We start from the raw sequence: 21,785 nt of genomic DNA, 5'->3' as shown, positions 1-21,785 counted from the left end.
GGCATTCTAAGAGGCGATGTCAAAAGTACTGAAAACTAACACCGACACAGTAAGGTTGATCCATTTTCGTGTAATTTATTGGTGCGAGCATAAGAAAATAAAGCAACTCTGGGATAGCGGCTTGCTTGGTACAAATACAAATGGAAGAAAGGTCTTTACCGAAGTGAAGCAACACATTTGATCTTCTAATGAGCGTCAACATCAGACGTGAGAAAAAACAACATCCGATTTGACATGATTTGACATGAACGTGTAGATGTTATGACCGTACGGAATGTGAATTTTACCAGCGCAAAAGACAATGTTTATTCTTTTTTACAATCCGGATAAAAAACAACAAAGGGACAAATGTAACTGATATCACAACAAATGTGTTTTTAATACAGTGAACCCTCATTTATTGCGAGGGTTTAAGTTCCAAAAAGAACCCGTAATAGGCAAAATCCCCGAAGTAGAGACAGATATTACGCAATTACATCTATTCTAAATTGAAACCAAAGAACAAAACATTTTTACAGGCTGAAGCATTACAGTACTTTTAATTAAGAATTGTAATTATCAGGAAGAAGCGGAGAGATTGTTTAGCCAATCAGAGTGCAGAACACATTGCTGGATGCAGATCAGTGAAGTGATAATGGCATTATAGCAGGGGTTCACTGTTACTTACTTCTTTGACAAAAGTATTCAATCTAGGGATGTAACCAGCCTGCCTTTGGTGGTGCTAAACCCAAGTACCCCCCAAAATCATAACATTTTAAAAACTCTTTTCCTTAACTAAGGACAGATAAGCTTAAATATGATGAAAACACACAATTTCTCTGTACATTTTTTTTGACGAATGTTGAGCTATGCATTTTTTTTAAAAGAAGAGTGCCTCGTCTCAAAAAACGTCCATCCATCCATCCATCCATCATCTGTAGAGCTTATTCTCAGAAGGGTCGCGGGAGTGCTGGAGCCCAATCCAGCTGTCCTCGGGCTGTTGGCGGGGAACACCCTAAACTGGTTGCCAGCCAGGCGCAGGGCACACAGAGAGACTACTATATTGGTCATTCACACCCAGGGACAATTTGAATCGGCCAATTAACCTGAAATGCATGTTTTTGGAACGAAGTGCCCGGAGGAAACCCACACAAACACAAGAAGAACATGCAAACCCCGCACAGGAAGGCTGGTAGCTAGATTTGATCCCATGACCTCAAAACTTTTCCGCGGACGTGCTAACCACTCATCTGTCGTGCTGCCCAGGTCAAGATACACTGATTTATGAATCTATTTTTTTACATATTCTAAATGTTATGGAACTCTTTCCACATAAAATACAATTTAATGGAACAATTTTATTGAATTGTGCATTTGTGTGTTTGTGTTACTCATTTTAATTCTTTTAAAGGAACAATTTTATTTTTATTGAACTATTATTTTAAATCCATAAAATAATGAATATAGATACAAAAATGATGTGGGTCTGTACAGCCCTTTGAGACTTTTTGTGATAAAGGCCTATACAAATAAACATGACTTAAAAAGATAATGAAAAAATAAAAAGTGAAAGTCAGAAATACTCCACTGCCTTGAAATGATTCAGTCCATTTGATTCCTAGCAAAACTCTAGTGTCGAGGAAGGTCCAGTGTATTTACAGTGATTGTATGTTTTACAGTGGTTATTTTGCACAACTATTTTATCATCAACAGATATTAGTCCTCATTTAAGCTGCATTGAATCAAAACCAGCCTAGCTTAATTGCTGAGTGTGTGTAAGCTATGTTTGTGGTCATCTTCCGTAAAGTGAGTGGTGGAATTACAAAGTGTTGAATGCGTTCTTCTTCTGCATGTGTGTGAGTGTACTCTTATTAGATATAAATGAGTATTATTTGGGTATGGCGTAGTTATAGTGTTTCTACTAACAAAAAATATATATTGTTCGCAAATGGGAAGTGACACTCCCAAACATTGTTGAAAGTTTCTAAATCACTTCATGTGAAACAAAATTGAAAAAAAAAAAAAAAAAAACAGTGAGACACAACTCTGAGTGCTCAGCATCCCCCGAGTTCGAAACCTTAAATTGCCCCCACTTCATTCCCTAAGGTGTATGACTTTAGAACTTAGTGCAACATCATTTTCCAACAATAACCTCTTTCAGACGTGATGAAACGCTTTACATACATTTCTTGATTTAATCACAGGAATATTTGCCTCTTCTTCATAAGATAAGGCTTCCACTGCATTAACAATTTTTGGCCTTGCATCCTGCAACTGCCTCGTTCAAGTACCGTCACTGATTATCAATGGGATTTAAGTCTGCTGATAGCAACTGCCACTCCCGAATCTTCTGGCCGTTCTTTTGTAACAAAGCTGTGTTAGTTTTTGATTATGCTTATATTCATTTTTCTCATGAAAATTCCTATGCCAACCAAGCCTCAGCTTTGTCACTGGTTGTATGATAGCATCAAACATCTCTGGTAGTGAACTGAATCGTCTCTGTTCCTGAAGAAGCTATACCAGCCGACAGTAGGCTGGGTGTTCCTTTTTATTTAGGCATCTATTATTTTCCTACACACATTACATTGGTCCTTGACCTAATAGGTCAACTCTTGTTCTTTGGAAAAAGCGGGTGGAAGGTAGCATTGTTTCAAATTGTCTGGGATTAAACCTGAATAGTTCTTACTGATATATTCTGTTGTAGCTCCTCGACTGTCACCTGGGGATTTTACTCCATATTTCACTTCAATATACTACAGACTGTAACCTTTTTTCCTCTTCTTTTGTTTCCGCCACGCTTAGGCAGCTTTCCAATGTACTTATAGACTATGCACTTGAAATTCTTAGCCTCTTTACAATCTTTTTACTGTAAAATTATATCCTTGCTTGTGAAATGAAATTACATCCTCTCTGACTTTCTAAATTATTTGTACTTCACTGTGTTGCAAGCATTTTTATTAGGTGGTGTTTTCATCAGCTGTTTGACAACTCTTAATGGAAACCTCAGTTCTTGGGAGTGGGGGGTCAATGGAGATTCAAACATTTTGTCAATAGGGTAATCACAGGATGGTCAATAATTGTGATTTGTTTTTGTTATTTCAGTAATATGAATCCATTTGAAATATAATTATTTAAATTGATGGTAAACACAATGAAAAATGAATATCAAACTTGCAAAAATATTCTCCACCGGAGGGGTTGAATAATTGGAACATAACTGTATGAAACAAATGATAAAGAACCTATTAAGGATCTTCAAAAGATGAATCCGTTTATTGCCTTCCAATATCATCTGAAACAAAAAAAAAAACACACATAAAACAAAATGTTACAAACGTCACAAAACAGTATTGTGGAGGAGAAACCATACCGTCAACTTTGCTGGTGATGTGAACCCAGGTTACACCTGGTTTTGACTATGTCGGAGTAGAGTACTCTTCAGAAAAAGCCCCGCCTCCTGGAAAAAAAAACTTAAATAAATTACATTTAAAAAAAAAAAAAAAAGTTATTATTCAGCCAGTATCAACCATCAACATGATCTCATCTCATCTCATTAGCCGTACCGCTTATCCTCATTAGGGTCGCGGGGGGCTGGAGCCCATCCCAGCCATCTCCGGGCAGTGGGCAGGGGACACCCTGAACTGGTTGCCAGCCAATCGCAGGGCACACAGGGACAGACAACTCATTCGCTCATTCACACCTAGGGACAATTTGGAGCGGCCAATTCACCTGAAATGCATGTTCTTGGAACGTGGGAGTGCCCGGAGGAAACCCACGCAAGCACGGGGAGAACATACAAACTCCGCACAGGAAGTCTGGAGCTGGATTTGAAACCACGACTGGTTCCCATGACATGAACTGTGCCGCACAAGCGCTAACCACTGTGCCGCCCCCATCAACATGATATCTACCTGAAATCATTTTGTCACGCAAAGCTATCGACGTGACTTGTCGCCTTCGATTGGCGCCGGGTTTTTAGACCCAGCTGCTGTGTTGGGAGTCATGAGGTGACCAAACCCCCCAATTCCAACCCTTAATGCCGAGCACCAAGCAGGGAGGCAATGGGTACCGAGGCTTGAACCAGCGACCTCCCAGTCTCGGAGCGGGCGCCCTACCATCTAGGCTACCGAGCTGGTTAACTTGTTACCTATAAGCCTACGTTTAGACTGTCAGAGAATGAGATCTATTTTCCAATTTTATCTTATTCAAACATAAGTAACTTTCATTTGGTGTGTTCGATCAATGAGGGATTTGATTTTTTTTGACTGGCAGGCAAGGTCACGGGCAGATACGTTAATCAGTAAAAATGGAAAAGATCATCTCCATGGGCAAGATGAGAATCCCATTATGAGCATTAGGAAATATCTTCGGGGGTTTTTATTAGTTTTGAGTTTAGAATTCTTACAAAAAAGATGTGATGTCGTGTTTAGTAAAGATGTCAATGAAATTAAATCAAAATGCCACGCCTCATCGTCTTCAAATTTTTTTTAACCTCCTTATGGTTGAGGCCATTAGTCTTGTTTTTCTTTCTTTGTTTCCCCAATCAGCTGGTAATGAGGTGACCTGAGGTTTGGCTGCCCTGATTACCATATCTACAGTGCCCAAGCCTGCAAACGACCTTGAAGAGCAGGAAGTGTGCCCCTTCTCTCTTGCCTCTCAACCAGTCAACCCCAAGCAAAGTCCTGAATTGTGAAGCAGCCACTCAGTTGTGCATGGGTAAAGTGAGTTTCCGAATTGTTCTCCACCATTTGATTCGTAAGATAAGAGTCAAGGATAAGCACAGAGGTGGAGGAGAGGTGGTAGTGGCAAAGACAAGGAAGAATAAACAAAAATTAAACGCAGTCTGACTCACACCATAGTCTACTTATTTCTTTTACAATTAAAATGCGATATCACTCTTTTAAGTTAGTGAAATTTAAGAAAGATTAAGAAAAGTGTAAAGAAAAAGGTCAACAAGTTGGAGTGGGCAGGTAAAAGAAGAACGGGATTGAACCCAAGTCTGAACAACCATATGATTTACACATCAGACTTGATATGGAATGTGCCATACACACACAGAATGTGATTTCAACCCCAAAATCTGAAATAAGGCTTAACACCTGTAGATTGAACGTACCTTTACTTTAATAGACTGATCAGTTACGTGTGGTTACTCTCAGGCGCCATTGTTGGGTCAGGTGACTCACGGTGTGAGTCATGAATGAGATGTTAATGTGGGCAGTTGTCCAACCTGTCACTTGTGACGTCGCGCCGCTCGCCAACTTTTCCTCTGACATGTCACAGGATAAACATATTAGCACACAGACACTCACAAAAACAAACTAAAAAAAAAAAAAACACTCGATAAAAACAAACACTCAAACGAACCCACAAACTATCAGTCACTTAAAAAGTCTCACGCAAACAAAACGCACCAGTGTGCGTCCTTCATGTTGTTGTCGACACGTGGTCATGTGATGTTGTGAACAACGCATGGAAAAGTTATCCTCATTGAGCGTACAACCTAAAAACACAGATATAAACATTGTAACCACAAGTTTACTAACCGATAACGTGACCACCTGGGTCTCTGAATGTTGCACTCGCCCTGGCCCATCCAGGTCTGCTCTTTGTCCTGGTCTCCTCTGCACTGAATACCACCTCTAATTAGGCTAGATGTGAGGTGGGCTCTGACTCATCTGGTTGGAGAAAGATTTCCCCTAACAGAATAGACCCATTCACTACATCAACACCTACCAAAATTTGAAAGTGTAAGTCCCCCATGATTGTTAGAATGATAGAAGCTGAAGTCTGTGGTTATTACTATGCTTTTGTTAATTTTTCTCGAATCCTTTTTAGTTTTTGGAAAATAAGACTCATTGGTAAAACTCTGGTGAAGGAACATGGATTTGGAAACCTGGTGACCTCAAGGAGGCCATACATACTACCTAGTCCTCTCAAATGTTTACTATCACCATCTATAGACCCCTTTTCAGCTTACAAATCACTAGATCACCACAGGATGTGTGCACATTGTTGACACAAGGAGTAGAAGTACGAATAGGAGGGAAGATTTGTATGTTGACTGGCGTTTTCGGGATTTACAAAAACAACATGCCCAGCTGTCGTGTATGCTGGTCAACAAATAACATTTTTTTCCTAAATTCACAGAGGAAACAAGCATTTTCTAAAGCACCAAAGGAGCCTGTGGCTGTGAGCTATTAAAAGAGCTGACTGGACCAAGGACATCATTAGGATCTGCTTTTGTGGTGCACATTTTATATCTGGTAAGTTACCGTGGCTATCTGGTTTAGATTTACTTGAATGCCAAACACCTTAGTAAGTGTAAGTAGGATAAGTGTTGGGGGAATTACAAGTGTTGCCTATTACAGAATGTATGTTTTTCTATTACTGGTGCGAGCTAGTAGATCTTTTATAATAATAATAATAATCATTACAACAAACATTAGCATTATCACAGTTATTATGAATGCATATGTCATATAATGTATATTTTAAAAATACTGTATTATATTATTAATAATAATATTTGATTAATTGTTGTTACCATTATTACTATGGTCCCACCAACATTAACGATTTATCAAGGTGGGTAGAAGACAAGGAAGGTCAATTCTTCTTAAGTTTAAATTATGTGTGAACTAAGCTACAGTAAATATGAACTGGTCATCTGAGCCACCATTTTTGTCCATTGAACTTTCTGACATAAAAAGGTATTTTACTCGTTAATGTGGTTGAGGCCAAAAATTTACACACAAAAGCTCCATAAAGACATTCTGTGTAGCGCCAAACAAACAAACGTTTTGACTTTGATGACAAAAATAAAGTCACTATCTTGTTGCTTGCACATACTTTGTGCTTAGTTTAGATGTTCCCACCCCCTATCTACAATCTTTTCTGTCATTCGGCTGGTGTAAACTGACGCGAATTTTGCCATTCTGCCTTAAAAATGTGCGCACAGCTTGCCCACGTCACACTTGTTTACAAACAGGAAAGGGGTGTATATTTTTTTTCCTTATTCAAAATGCTGAATTGACGTCTTGAAGTATTCAGGATCAGAATTTTCCGCGGATCCGCGGATTTCCGCAGTTTTTGAACCCCAAAGGTCATTCCTGTAAATCGTCTAAATTCGATGAGAAAATATTTTGGGGGGGGTGAGGTATGATACGTGACTGTTTCGTCACCCCAAGTTAGCATTTAGACCAATCAGCGGAGCTTTTGTTCAGAGCATTGGCTTTCTCAAACATGGCGCTCCTTCCGGTCTTTTCAAACGGTGAAATGAGTGTTTGAAAAATTAAATATGAAAATACTAAGAAAAGAAGACGAGGCTTTTGTCTCCGAGATTGATAAAGGAATCAAGAATAAATTTAAGTGGTCATGGCTGGAGAAGACTGTCACAGTAAACGTTAAAATTGGCGCAAAGATCGAGGAAGTTACAGAAACTTTGAGCCAGTTCATTGCAAAGTGTGATGTTCCAGGGAAAGCAAAGTGTCTATACTGTGTCGATCTGATCAATTATGGTACGCGAGGTTGTGTGGCACGGATCGATCATGCTAAAATGAACAAGCACAAAGGAAAAATAGCTTGCCGGCGATCAAATTATGCACTCGGATCCGCATTTAAAATCGGCAGTGAAACTAACAGTAACACCACCGGTTCAACATTATTGGCCGTTCCAAATCCTTCCACTTCAAATACTAGCAGCAGTCAACCACTGGTTCCCCTGTGTGACAGAAAATCCCAATCGTATTTATAAATCTATTTATTTATGAAATGATTTTAACTTTTGTGTTTATACAATATTTAGAACAGGATAAACAAAATTTAAAATTTGTTATAAACATGATTAAAATAAATTATTTTGTATCATCATGATCATGTTCAATATTACAAATGCTTTTAATGTCAATATATTATTATTTTTTTAATTTATATATATATATATATATATATATATATATATATATATATAGAATACATGGTTTCTGTTTTGTTGGATTTAATTCATTCTAGTGCAATTTTCACATAGCAAATAAGATAAATGCTGTTGGCTTCAAGGGGGCTTCGCCCCCCTGAGCCCCCCACCGGGCTCCGCCCTGGACCTGGCCGGGGCCTACGGCCCCTGGACCCTGGCTATTTCAGCTGAAAATGAAAATCTCCATTCTGATCCCTGAGTATTAAACTGCTACATCTGTTTTTCACCTCACCTGGGAGAGGAAAGTAAGCTGGAATAGTAAAAGATCCATTAAGATAAATATTGAAAAGCACTATTGCACATGAACACACACAATTATAAGAAATAAATAAAGGGCAAAAATGCTATGAGAAAAGGTCACACATCCGACACACTAAGTTCCTTTCTCAGTTCGTTGAAACAAATTTTGTTCCTATTACGTATTATTTACAACAACAAAAAAATCACACACATACAGGTACCTGAGGGTAGAGCACACGCGTAGTGAAAATATTGGGTGCATCCTTTGTATGAACATCCCATAATAGCACCATACCGATGACACCAACAGCACATCTGTTACAGTGAGTAGAATTAAGTAGTAGAATAAAATGTCATCAGAGACACAAGAAATAACATCTTTGCATGTGACTGACCGTATTGCGTGCCAGCTGCTCCGCCTCCGCTAGGCCATACAAGTTCCCACGCACCAGGAAGACTTGGCTGCTCCAAACGCTGCAGTCCGAGTGGACCCAGCGCTCATTGACATTACACGCCGCAGGGTTATCGTCACCGGAGTACGGCAATTCGACATGAGAGTTTGTTGCGGCAAAGTAAGGCCCATGAAGGTCGCCCAGCCCGTCGGCATTGGCCTCTTGACCACACAGGCAGCACCGCGTAGCCACGGCATTCGTGCCATTAAGTCGACTTGGATAGAAACAGGAAGTGTTGGGGGTGGCCCCAGAATAAGAGCATGCATTGTTTTGTTGCTTTTGATGCGAGTCATCAAGCTGGTCATGGTGATTGACCACTGTCACCTCATTTTGCTGTAAGCTGCCATGTTGCTGAATGTGCACAAACGGACAGAAATTGTCTGATGTTTTTTTCTTCTTTGCTTTTTCTTGAGAGGTGGTGCACTTTAATTTGATTAGTGGTTCCGGTGGAGTGAAAAGAGATGATCGCGGACACCAAAGTTTCCGTTTACGGCGCTGTCGTTTTGCAGATTTTTTAGCCACCGCCCGCAACTTTGATTTTGTAGATCCTCTTTGAGGGTTGAAACATTTTGGGGGGGCACTGTTCCTGTGAGAATTGTCTGGTTTGATAGCTGAGTGATGGTGACCCTGTTCCAAATTGTTTGTGGTGTCGAATTCAAGTTTATCATCTGACTCGCTGACCTGATGCTGATTAGCCTTGCTTTTGGCGACGGCATGGCGCCGATGAGAGTCCTTTACTTTTTGCCCTGTACGATGGGGAGTATCGACAGTTTTTCGAGTGGCATTGTCGGAATCGCAGCTTCGAAGAACATCTTGAGTGTCGTTGGTGTCGTGTCTGTGAGAACTGTTGGATTTGCTGCCAGTTTGCCACCAACCAGTGTTATCGTCACTCTCGAGGGCATAGTTCATGGCGTCCTCAGATTCGCAGCTTTCGTAGTAAACGCCTACTGCGGCTTTCTTTGCACTTCTCGTGAGACTGCGCCGCGCGGGTGGCAACAACGGGAGCGGATGTGTGGAGTGTTTCCTGATTCGTACACTGCACCTACGATCAGCCAGCGCAGATTTGTCCTGAAATCTATTTTGAAAAAATGTCAGCTGCTTTTTTGCTGTCTGGTTAATAGGAACTTCTACCACATCACTGTCATCAGTCAAGGTGTCAGTTTGGGAGTTGGCAGCACTAGCATAGTTGGTGCAAAGGTCCGCCAGCAAGACTACAGGTCTTGCGTGGTGCGGCGGAATTTCCACAGAGCTTTCGGATTCCTCATTGACTTCATCTTCTGATGAGGTATCACTACTCTGTGAACTGGGTGTACGCAGGCAGCATCCTGACGTGGATATTGCAGGCGACAATGGATCCACGATGTGTCGCACGCCATCCGGCACAAAGGAAGCTAAGAGCAGCGGATCTTTGGGGGTTGCCAGCAACACGATGACGTCCGAGCTGCTGTCACTTTCATCGTGGCAGCTGTGGTCTGACGGATAGAAGGCGGGACACCACAGATCGCTATCACGGTAAACGCCCGATGGGATCGTCGCACTCACTAAGCTTGTCTCCACACCGCCGTCACCGTCATAGCATGAAGTTCTGTGTGATCTGACTGGACATCTGTGGTACCATTCAGGTTTGGTTGGGAGGTTTGAGGGGGCCATGTGATTTCGAGTCTGGGGTGGAGCAGAAAAGTTCTTTGACAGGTCGACCACCAAGACGGATGGCTCAGATGGAACCGCCTCCATGACTGAAAAATAAGTTTGGTCACATTTTCATAGTTGCGGCATGAGATACAGTCTTTCTGTTGGGTGGCCAAAACAACAACATTGCCCCATACATAGTATTTAACTGCCAACTGTGATGGCCAATTGTCCCATCCATAAACAGGAACCCAAGTTTAATCCATCTATCAGTTTTCTGGACCACTCAACCTCACTAGGGTCGCGGGGGTGCTGGAGCCCATCCCAGGCATCTTCGGACAGAAGGCAGGGGACAACGTAATCTGGTTGCCAGCCAGTCGCTGGGCATACAGAGACAGACAACCCACTCGCTCATTCACACTTAGGGACAATTTGAATCGGACAATTAACCTAACATGCATATTATTGGAATGTGGGAGGACACCGGAGTGCCCGGGGAAACCCACGCAGACCTGGGGAGGACATGACTACTCCACACGGGGAGGCTGCGGTAGCTTGAATTGAACACTGGACCTCCACACCGTGGGTCTGCACGCTAACCACTCAGCCGCCATGCCGCGAACCCAGGTTTCATTAAATAAAACATAGAACACATGAAACATGAAGTGAAACTCACCAAATTAAAAATCTAAGGAAAAAGTAGTTTTGATGTGCATTGGTCTTTATCTTATTATTAACTTTTTCAATCAATTGATCAGTCAGATTTGCTATCTACCAACTTGTTATTGTGATCAACTTAAACTGATAGCCCAAAATGTTTAAATAATACTGTGCTGGGGCTGATAGATCATTCATGCAAGTCGTTTTAAGATAGAAACAGTTTGCTTAAGATATACAATGTCATTCTGATTTATTTGCTGATGAGGGATTTCTGTTTGTTGGTTTTAAATTTGTTGAATTTAAAATGTCATTAAATGTGTGAAGCAAAAAAACAAACTAATAAAGCCAACAGTGCACTCTCGTCATCTTCAGCCTGCACCCTATTTAATCCAGAAGACATGACAACTGCACTGTCATAACACTGTGCTACAACTTTACCCAGACATTCATTTCCATCAAAAATCAGATGATAATACCTGCAATGTCATATGCCTTTTCCTCACTAGTAACATTTTCAAATCTGACAAAGCGCTCTTTGACTGTCATCTGCAACACCAGTGCGAGCTGCTCTTTGTTATTTGCGTCTGTTGTTTCATTCACAATAACAGACGAATGGCTCTTAATTCTTAAACTTCCCTTCTGATCGCTTCCCCCATCACTTCAGTAATAGCAGTGAACAGGTTGTTTTGTATTTTGCCCGACTAGAAAATGTATTAGTGGACAGGTAGAAACGTAAATCCGTGTTTCTCTCAGCAATGAGAGAAAGAAGCTCCACAGAGACAGAGCGCTTGCAGTTCATGGGCTGACAGTGGAGGACAAAACATTTTCCCTGTTGCGATTTCTTACCGATGTCCAGCTTTTCTCGAAAGGTCCATCATGAAAATGGCTTTGACCGTAAATCTCCAAACAATTGTATTTATTTTCCTTCTCTAGCCATTGTGGGTTGATAAAAATGCTGTTAAATCAACACAATACACTGTTTTTGCTTGTGCAATTAATGGCACGATCATTTTGGTTATTTCCCGCCCCTTATGTTTGTAAAAGCGTTAATATGTCTTTACGCCTTGTAACATTCACATTTCAACCAATTTTATAATTTAGTTGGCTGGACCAACAGTGATATCACAGCTGTGTTATGCTGCAGGGACACCTCTACTAAAATTGGCCTATTGGTAGATTTATGAGCCAAGCAACAAGTAATCCTGAAATGTGATTGGTTAAATGCTTAGATATGAAAGCAAACGTCTAGAAGCAGCGCAACCATTGGAAAACTAATGACAGGAAGCTGACAGACAATTTGGAATTAATGTATTCTATGTTTACAATCTTTTGTGGCTTTATTAAGAAAAAGCACAGACAACAAAGATCAGTCTTTAACAAACAAGAATTAATGGGCAAAATAAAATTAACATCACATAACTCAGATATGTTTAGACCAGCAGAGAAGACCTTGCATTTTCTTTCATTCGATAATAAATAAATATGGCAATATTGAAAATGGCATCATATTAATGCCATTTCTAGGAAATCAAGGGCCGCATGTCCTGCACATATTTCCTAGGTTTATCTAGGAGGAGCATGTTAACGAGTCAGGTGATTGGACCGTTTATAAGCTCCTATTTGAATTGAAGAAGAGAAATTTCCTAAAACAAGCAGGACCCTGAAAACCATGTGCCCAAAAAAGACCTGTGCTGTTCCTAAATCCGACTCATAGTCTATATAATGAGTTTATTAAGGCATATGCAAACGCCACAAAACCCGGAGGCGACCCAATGTAGCAAAATGCTATAATAACCACAATTATGAAAAGTTGCAGGGTTGGGTAGGGTTACTTTAACTTGACTACTTTCAATTACTTTTGGATTACTCCAATACCAAATATGATACTAAAAGACAAAAGAAACTAAATATGAATAAAAATATGACTTACAACACGTGGTAAGCTTTCTCTCCTGGCTTTGATCTCCGGCAAAACTAACAAAATGCTGCATTTGCCGTTCCATTTATTCCGTTACCCCCCAAGCCTGCACAAAATTTGGTACTTTTATTCATATTTAGTTTCTTTTGTTTTTTATTAGAAAATTTGGTATTGGAGTAATCCAAAAGTAATTGAAAGTAATCAAGTTAAAGTAACCCCACCTAACCCTGATAAGTTGTACACAAGTAGGCTTTAATTGGTGTACTATAGTAGCCTTATAGGATATGTCCACCGGATTACTATACATAAACAATAAGTTGACCGCTTCTCTCTTCCAAATGACGCACATTATTCATAACTTTAAAAATACAGGCCAACTGCTGCGCCTTTTCTGAACTGTGTGAATATGTGATACAAAATCGTTTTTGAAGTGACTGGCCTTACTGTGTTCAGAATTAATCATGAAATAGGGGAGCTGATTGCTTATGACGATATTATGAATGATTTTGCATCAAGGAAGGCCAGGGAGGTCGGGTTTTAGTTTTTATTTTGTTTTCGTTATACAACAACATTTCTTTAGTGTGTTTTCCAGTGTGTGCAATTCTGTGATTTGCTGTATAGAATATATGTCTAAGAGGGTCTCACCCAGGGAGTTAATTAGTGTAGAACCGCCTCTGGTCGTATGAGCACCATTCCCTGTGGTGTGCCTTGGGCAAGTACAACCTGGTGACACCCATCCCTCTCAAGGCCAACATATGTTTCCACACGGTCTCGAACCAGGGACATTTTGCGTGTTCCACGAATGTACTAACGCAGGGGTCGGGAACCTATGGCTCGCGAGCCATATATGGCTCTTTCTATGAGTACCTATGGCTCAGAGACCAATTTGATTGCATGCAAAATTTCTCCATTTTGTTCAAAACGGGGAATGTCTATGCTATTCAGGTACACGTAAAGCCAAACCAAAGCTAAATGCAAAGGAAACACTTCGCAGTATATATAGGGCACGTTTTTCACTACAATTTACAGTCAAGGTGTCAACACAAAAAAAGGGGGAAAAAAAACTCGTTTTGGCTGTACAACGCTAAAGAATCCTTTATATAAAAGTTCACTATATAATCTGTGTTCAGTGTTCAGATACTTTATGATGAATCCACAGAACTGTAAATACGCCAAAACACCGGAAGAGAACTTAGTCATTTGATTGGGTGAGTGGGAGGGATGGGTGGAGCTATGCAAAAAGTACAAGCATTCCCTCCCATCTCTCGCTAAAGGTAAGCACATAAGGCTCCCTATTCTCAGAATGTTGTGACGTTTTTACAAAATAAATGGTTGCATCTGGTTTTGAAACCAATATGTATGAAAAAAAGGGTCAAAAGGAGTTTAACCGATCTTGAGTAATTGCAAGAAAGAGACAAGTTTAAAGTGGTCTGTTTGTTGAATTTGGGACAGGGGCTCTGGCATTATTCTCTTTTCATAATTTTTATCAAATCGTCAAAAATAAATGTGCTGAAGACTAAGCTTTTGTCTGGGGCGCGGGTTTAGCAATTTAGTAAATTTGTCTCATAATATATGGTGTGGCTCTTTCCCAAAATAAAATTAATATTTTTTGCTTTTATGGCTCTTTGAGTCAAAAAGGTTCCCGACCCCTGTACTAACGCATACCTGTCAACCTGTACGTTTTTGCAGTACAAAGTACGTTTATTATGCATTTTAAGACGTGTACGACATACAAAAAAAAATATTTTCGGAAAAACGCAAATTTGTCAATTATAGGTACCATCCGGTATACACCATCTATGACGAAACGCAAAATAAATCAAGTCAAACTAGTTTGCCGCGGTAGCCTCTATCTCTGTATCGTTTTTTTTCCTTTGCAAATGAAGCGAGCGTTTGATGCTACTGTGCGCATGCATCTGCCGCCTCGGATTTTAGATAGATAGATAGATAGATAGATAGATACTTTGTTCATCCCCGAAGGGAAATTCACATTTCCAGCAGCATCTATGTGGTAGTTATGTAGTGAAAGGAAGTCAGTCTCTTTTTAGAGAACCGGCTTTTTCGGCTCAACTCATTAAAGAGAGCCGACTCTCAAACGGCTCACTTGCTTTGATGCATTATATTACGAATCATTATTGTTGTATAAAGAAGTTAAGAAAAAAGGAAGTATAAAAGGAGAAAATGAAAAAGACAGGTTTGTGGTTATCCCTTTAATCAGTATATTACCAACAATAATTTCATGCAGAAAATTAATTCATAATTTGAATAAGAAAATGTATTATTCTACTTAATTATATTTGCATGTATTTTTTTTCCTTCAACAGTGAACGTCCAAGCTACTTAGTTTTTAGACTTTTGTTTATAATAAACCTCATTCCTATCGAGCAACTTAAGATCTCACAACAAAACGTTAATTAACAATATATATATGATGTAATCAAACACATATACAATACAACATGTCAAACAACATAAATAAACATGTTTGAAAAAAAAATAAGGTGTAAGATTATTTTGTATTTTGTAAGGGAAAATACAACATTTTGTAAGGGCATGGAGCCATGGAGGTTGACAAGTATGCTAACGAGAGCACTACGCAAATATACTTTATCTCATCACCCACTTCTGTCCAAAATGTCGCCCAATCTTGTTGTTTGTGCTATTATAGGTTCAAGATGTTGGTTCGTAGCAACATCACATCACCAACATGTAATTAGTAAATACGACTTTTTTTAATGTAACAAAAATAAGCAGAACGTAAATTAATGGAATATTAAGAGGGCTTTAGCTACCAGCGGCGGCAGTCTGGAGGTATGGGGCGGGTCCAGGGCAGGAATCTCTCGGCTCACGAAGATCTTCAGCCGGTTTCAGCAGGCCCGGCTAGTAGCCCACATCATGAATGGCTGCTAAGGATTAACTAGCCGAAACGGTCGCGTAACGGGCCCAGTCGATGTTTATGTCGACGCTGCCTAAAGCCACACTCAAGAAATAAAAGCGTGAGTTATGAATTCAAAATATGACCCCGTTGTGATATTAATTGCTTCACGAATATATTATTATTGTGACAACTGCTGCTATCCGTTCTTAGTCAAGTCTGAGCTAAGCACGTAGAAAAAACCCGGAAACGAAATGTGGTCTTCAAAATAAGAGTTAAGACACAGGCTGAGTCCCATTCTTCGCACTTTCACTCGCTATGTGCCCTAGTCACTCGGTTTGCGCGTTCACGTGAAAATGGGGTGTGTCCCGATACTCTCAAGACCGAGGCAGAAGTGCCCTCAAACCATGTCGTAGCCACTTCAAGACCGAGGGGGCTCTCGACCTCACTTGGCGGCGAAGTGACTACCCAGAAGGCTTTGCGAATTCTCAATATCAACAAACATGCCCGGAAAGGAACCGCACAAATGTAAGTAGTTTTCCACAACCACGCATGTATTTGCAACAAAATGTATTGAGATATCTTAGTTAGACGTAAATGCAATAGAAAATCGTATTTTCGCGTTAAAACACGAACATTGCAAAATCGCTACTTTACGAAGTGCACTAATCTACCAAGGGAGCTGGCAAAAAAAAAATCTTCACGCTACAAACTTTAAAGTAGGATAACTGGGCAGAAAATCACGGTTCAGCCCATCCCTGTTTTTATCTTAAACGAGTCGTCCTTTTACATCTACTGTACATGGCCAGTCGCTAAAGGAGCATAGTCAGAATACCGTTCTGGACATAAGCGCTTGTTTACTGCACACAATTTCGGGTGTCGTGTTTTATTTACAATATGATTCTTTCATGTGAGATCAGAATGCATTAGTTTTCATCATGCATTATGAGTAATGTCTCCGAATTTCACGTGGAAATACAGTTGAAACAAACTACTATCACATAGTCCACTGCCTTCTCTGTAAACACATATTAAGTAAACTAATTACCTTCTCAAAATGTTGTCCAAATGTGGAGACAATTCTAAAGCATATGTGATGCTGGCCAATAGAAGGCTCATACAGCCATAAGAATAACATGTCAATTTTGTGTATCTATTCACTATCAAATAATTATCCAGAACACATCCTATAATTTCCTGTCTCACATCAACTTGCTGAGCATCCTATACTCAGTTGTTTTTGTACAATACATCAGCATTAAGTAATTCTTGTTTTTTCCACCCAACCTAAAGGCCACTGTAGAACGTCCCGTGGAAGAGCTGGTCACCATCACAGCTACCACGCCATCCACACCACCGGGCACGTCGTTGGCACCTTCTAATCCGGCGCCAAACCCCAAATCACCCAGAAAAAAAAGGAAGCACGATACACTCCTTGACTTTTTGAAAGCGGAGTCTGCCGGAGTGAGGAAAAGGCTCGAAGAAACTGTGGCCAAAACTGAGCGGTTCCCGTCCTTTTTGGGAAGCTCGTGGACAAATTTCCAGAACAGTGACATCTCTGCAATGTTTCCCTTTGTTTTATAAAAGGATAATATTGTTTTTTTTATTAAGAACTCAATGAAGTTCCAGTTTGTGTTTTCCAGCTTCATGGAAGTATTGGTATATTTTTGTTAAAATTTGTGACACATTATTTACTATTATGTATTTTGGCCCAATGTGAGTTTGTTTTTCTGAAAGTAAACTATTATTTAAGCTGGAGTGATTTGTAGTTGTTTTCTGTCCAACAGTCACATAGTTCACACACAGTATCTCACATCATTATGAAATAAACCACCAAGGTGTTACTCAAAATGAAGATGTTTATTGAATAGTAATGCAGAAAAGCACATAATGCAAATGTGGGTCTGACTTAAAGAGCCTAAATATGGCTTTTGGGCAATTTATTCCATATTAACTGTGGACAATTCTTTGTACGGTGGACCTGGGAACCCTGAAGACCCGTGACACCACACGGTAGGACAGAGCGTGGGCCAGCCAGTACACGTAGATCAGGACCTCCAGCCACGGCCCTGTTCCCTCTTTAGCAGCTCATGCAGGGCCCACATAACCTTCTTGCTCAACCTTAAGTCCTGAATGAGTTCTGACTCCACATCCAACCATAAGCACAGGATGGGAACATTCCTGTCCAACCTGTCCACGCTTATGGGACAGCCACTCTGGAACACAATAGATAACAATTTAGACATAAAAGTGGGCATAGAAAAGAAAAAGACCGCTTTAACTGTGATGTAAGCATCATGAAAAAATGTTGAAATGACCTTTTTTATATCCAATGACAACTCTTTTGAATTAAATTCCTTATGAACTAAGGTTTTTGGGTCGTACAGGGAAGTTTGGTGACGATATTATGTCAGCTTAAGGGTCAGGTGGACTGTTCTTGTGTTTGTTTACTTTTCGTCATGTCACACATTCAAGACCCCTACTATATGTCATAAAATGGCATTAAGATACTAATAAGTAGGTTGTCATTTATGTCTACACAAACATAGGGTATTATGTGAACGTGCATTGTATGTTAACTCTTACTGTATTTGACCGAACGGGTCATTTTTTTTAATGAGTGTACGTACCTTGTAAAGATGAATCAGCACTACATAGCGCCAAAGCTGTCTTCAGTATAGCACATTTCTCCTCCGTTGATTGGAGACACGGAAAAGATGATGAGCTTTCAGGCAATCGGTAATAACACAGCTGTAGCGGGCATTTTTAACGTTGCACGAACTCTCCAACTGACACACTACGTTGAGACTCGAGTTGTTTACATGTGACGTAGGCCTATACGTCACTAAGGTCTACAGCCAATTAATATTACCGCCATCTCCTGGACAGGGGTGGAACCTTGCAAGTCTTGTCCAAACCTTTTCCGCTTTGCACTTCACTCGCGGAGGGCACTCCTCTTCGAGGGACCTCACTGGAGGGTCCTCAGGGCCGAGTGAGAGAAATGGGATTGGGCCACAGTCTGTTAAACATCCTATACAGTGGAACCTCGGTTCTCGACCATAATCTGTTCCAGAACACTGTTCGAAAACCGATTTGTCCGATCACCGAAAATCGTTTTTCCCATTAAAAGTAATGTAAAATCGTTTTAATCCGTTCCAACACCCTGAATGTTTACCATGAACGTAAACATGAAGCTAACCCAGGCTAATCTTCCGTACGAAAGATTACGCTAACATGAACGTGTAAAAATAAAAAAAAATCAGGTCGTTTACACGTCATTTAGCACCCGGGTCTCCACAAAAGTGGTGAGCGGTTAAAGGATAAAGAAAATAATTATGAATAGGATTTCTTACCTTTGTGCTGGTCTGCAGAAGCCATGCTCTATTCCCTTGAAAGAAGGAAAACTCGCACACCTTCTTCATTTTGCTATTATTTATTTCTTAAATGCAATAGTTGTACGCACTACTCTTCTTTTTTCACCTGTAGCAAATTTTCTGCTTGCACCGACCTTCTTCGGAGGCATAATTAGGGGCTAAAACACTCCGTTCACCGATATTAAAAGCGAAAAGAAGTGCGCGCGCACGTCATAACAGTTCTTCACGAGGGATGGGGGCAATCTACACCCGTACGCCGCTCAGCATCGCACCCTAGCGTACCGGCGTTCAAACTCAGATTTTTTAAACGAAAAGCGAAGCAAGAATTTCTCAAAATTTTTGGTCGAGAACCGATTTGTTCGAACTGAGAGACGTTCGAAAACCGAGGTTCTACTGTACTTCTTTAAAAGCAGTGTTTTCCAACTTTTTGAGCCAAGGCACATGTTTTTTTCATCAAAAAAAACCTCAGGCCACACTGTCCATCGAAAATGTTTACAAAATAATTCCTGGCACCCGTTGCATGTTTGGTTTTTAAAGTTTAAATAATCATGTGACCTGATTTGACAGTATCAAGTTTCTTATCATTTGAATTGAATTAAATTCCCTTTAATGTCATTAATAACAACGTATTAACATTGTATGCAACGAAATTAGACATGGCACTCCAGGGTAAACATGCGATAAAGACTTTAAAGAGAGAACAAAATTAAGATAAAAAAAAATGTGATCACGGTGGCTCAAGAGGAAATACAGGTTATTCATTTGGATTATCTTTTTTCTGTCATTTTGGATTGTATTCTATTTTAACCTGTTTTACTGTATCTGTACATGTTTTGTTTCCCCTGTTAAAATAATACTAAAAATTAACCAAAGATATCTTCCAGTTGACCCTAAACCTTTTTACCATATTTTTGGGTAAAAGAATAATAATTATAGTTAGCAATGTGCTGTTCAATTATTTTTGCTTTATTTGATATATTTCATTATTTTTGTAGTGCAATCATAAACAGTTCCATCAAACAAAATAAGTTATTAAATATACTGCACTACCTCATGACCAGATAATAACTATAAATAGAAAAATAAGTCTACTGGTATGGATGAATGTTGTGTTTATTCGGCTGATCACTGGAATAAAACAACGATATTGAGCAAGAGCATGTTTTTTTTGCGAAGACAAAATTGAGCCATTTTCTGCGGGACACTAAACATGGACCCACTGCATATACGTGTGGCTCGCCACACTGCTTGAGTAACACTGGTTTAGAGGGTCCCTCAAACACGGCCACTGAATCCACAATCTTGATCTGTAATCTCTATCATTATTGCGTTCTCTTACACGGGTGGTAGGCAGGTATATCATGAGGGGTCTTGCCTAATGACCCTTACTGGGTAATGTTCGATCGGACTGGGATTCAAAACCCAGATTCCCGCATTCAAGTCAGAAAGTCGCTGAGAATAACAGGGCCAAGATCCTGTGGGACTTCAGTTTCCAGACTGACAAGCAGCACCTGGCTAACCAGCCAGACATTGTGGTGGTGGACAAATAGGAGAAGGGGGTGGTGGTAATAAATGTGGCAATCTCAGCTGATGCCACCATCAGGAAGAAGGAACACAAGAAACTGGAGAAGTACCAAGGGTTGAAAGAGCAGCTGGAAGAGATGTGGAAGGTCAAGGCCAGCGTGGTCCCGAGGGTAGTGGGGGCACTGCGGCCAGTAGCTCCCAAACTGAAAGAGTGGCTCCAACAAATCCCAGGAACCACATTTTAAGCTAAAGTTCGGAAGAGTGCAGTGAGGAACTCAAAATTCCATTAATTTAGATTGATTTTCTACATTCAATCCTGTTTGCAGTGTTGTGAAAATTTGCCACCTAAGCCTCCTTCCTGATTTGGTAATGAGTCTTTCACAACACTATGGAGGAATTTTGGCCCATTCTTCTTTGTAAAATTGTTTCAAATCTGCCACATTGGAGGGGTTTCTTGCAGGAATAGCCCATATAAGATCACACCCCAGCATATCAATTGGATTAAATACCGACTTTGACTTCACCACCTTCATTTCTTTGTGAGCCATTCCAAAGTATGTTTTGGATCATTGTCCTTTAGCATGATCCAAAAACGCTTGCATTTGAGGGCACAAACTGATGGCCGGACGTTCTCCTTCAGGATCTTCTCGTAAACACCAGATTTCATCATTCTATCAACCACAGCAAGTTGTCCTGTTCCTGAGGCAGCAAAGCAGTCCTAGAACATCACACTTCCCCTATGACGCTTTACTGTTGTCTTAAGGTTATTTTAGTCAAATTCTGTGCTTTTTTTCTGCCGGATGTTATGAGCAGCACAACTTCCAAAAAGTTTAGTTTTTGACTCACTAGTCCACAGAATGTTTGTCTTTAAGTCTTGAGGGTAATCTAGATTGTGTAGATGTTTTTGACAAATGTGAGACGACTCTTTGTGCTCTTTTGTAACAGCAGTGGTTTTCGTCTGGGAACTTTCCGATTGATTCCATTTTTTGGTGTCTTTCTCATAGTGGAGTCATGAGCACCGTAACCGATGCCAACGAGGCCTGCAGTTCTTTGGATGTTTTCCGAGGTTCTTTTGTTATCTCCCGGATGAGCCTTGGTCGCACTCTTGGAATTACTTGTCCACATATGGCCAGATACGTTTTGACTTTTTGTTCCTTTA

At 40.3% G+C, this 21,785-nt stretch overlaps 1 protein-coding gene and 2 long non-coding RNA genes across 3 annotated transcripts; 1 reads left to right on the top strand and 2 right to left on the bottom strand.

Moving 5' to 3' along the window:
* Window positions 1–59: 59 nt before the first annotated feature.
* On the bottom strand, window positions 60–15,940 carry LOC148374785 (uncharacterized). The gene is made up of 7 exons (XM_088340927.1): window positions 15,646–15,940; window positions 8,590–10,382; window positions 8,416–8,509; window positions 5,394–5,482; window positions 5,096–5,248; window positions 3,350–3,436; window positions 60–3,271 (listed from the first exon to the last, which is right to left on the bottom strand). Exons 2-5 carry the CDS (start codon window positions 10,378–10,380, stop codon window positions 5,213–5,215), a joined length of 2,010 nt encoding a protein of 669 aa, XP_088197053.1. The 5' UTR covers window positions 10,381–10,382; window positions 15,646–15,940; the 3' UTR covers window positions 60–3,271; window positions 3,350–3,436; window positions 5,096–5,212.
* A 79-nt stretch (window positions 15,941–16,019) lies between these two features.
* On the top strand, window positions 16,020–17,486 carry LOC148374784 (uncharacterized). The gene is made up of 2 exons (XR_015850988.1): window positions 16,020–16,256; window positions 17,022–17,486. It is a non-coding gene; the product is annotated as an uncharacterized LOC148374784 (long non-coding RNA).
* An 83-nt stretch (window positions 17,487–17,569) lies between these two features.
* LOC148374783 (uncharacterized) lies at window positions 17,570–18,737 on the bottom strand. Its single transcript, XR_015850987.1, has 2 exons — window positions 18,359–18,737; window positions 17,570–17,944 (listed from the first exon to the last, which is right to left on the bottom strand). It is a non-coding gene; the product is annotated as an uncharacterized LOC148374783 (long non-coding RNA).
* Window positions 18,738–21,785: the final 3,048 nt, after the last annotated feature.

Source organism: Urocampus carinirostris, chromosome 1 (assembly GCF_059441175.1).
Source record: "Urocampus carinirostris isolate Australia breed hairy pipefish chromosome 1, RoL_Ucar_1.0, whole genome shotgun sequence".
NCBI lineage: Eukaryota > Metazoa > Chordata > Actinopteri > Syngnathiformes > Syngnathidae > Urocampus > Urocampus carinirostris.
Note: the sequence above shows the minus strand (reverse complement) of the source record. Positions and strands in the feature narration are given on the sequence as shown.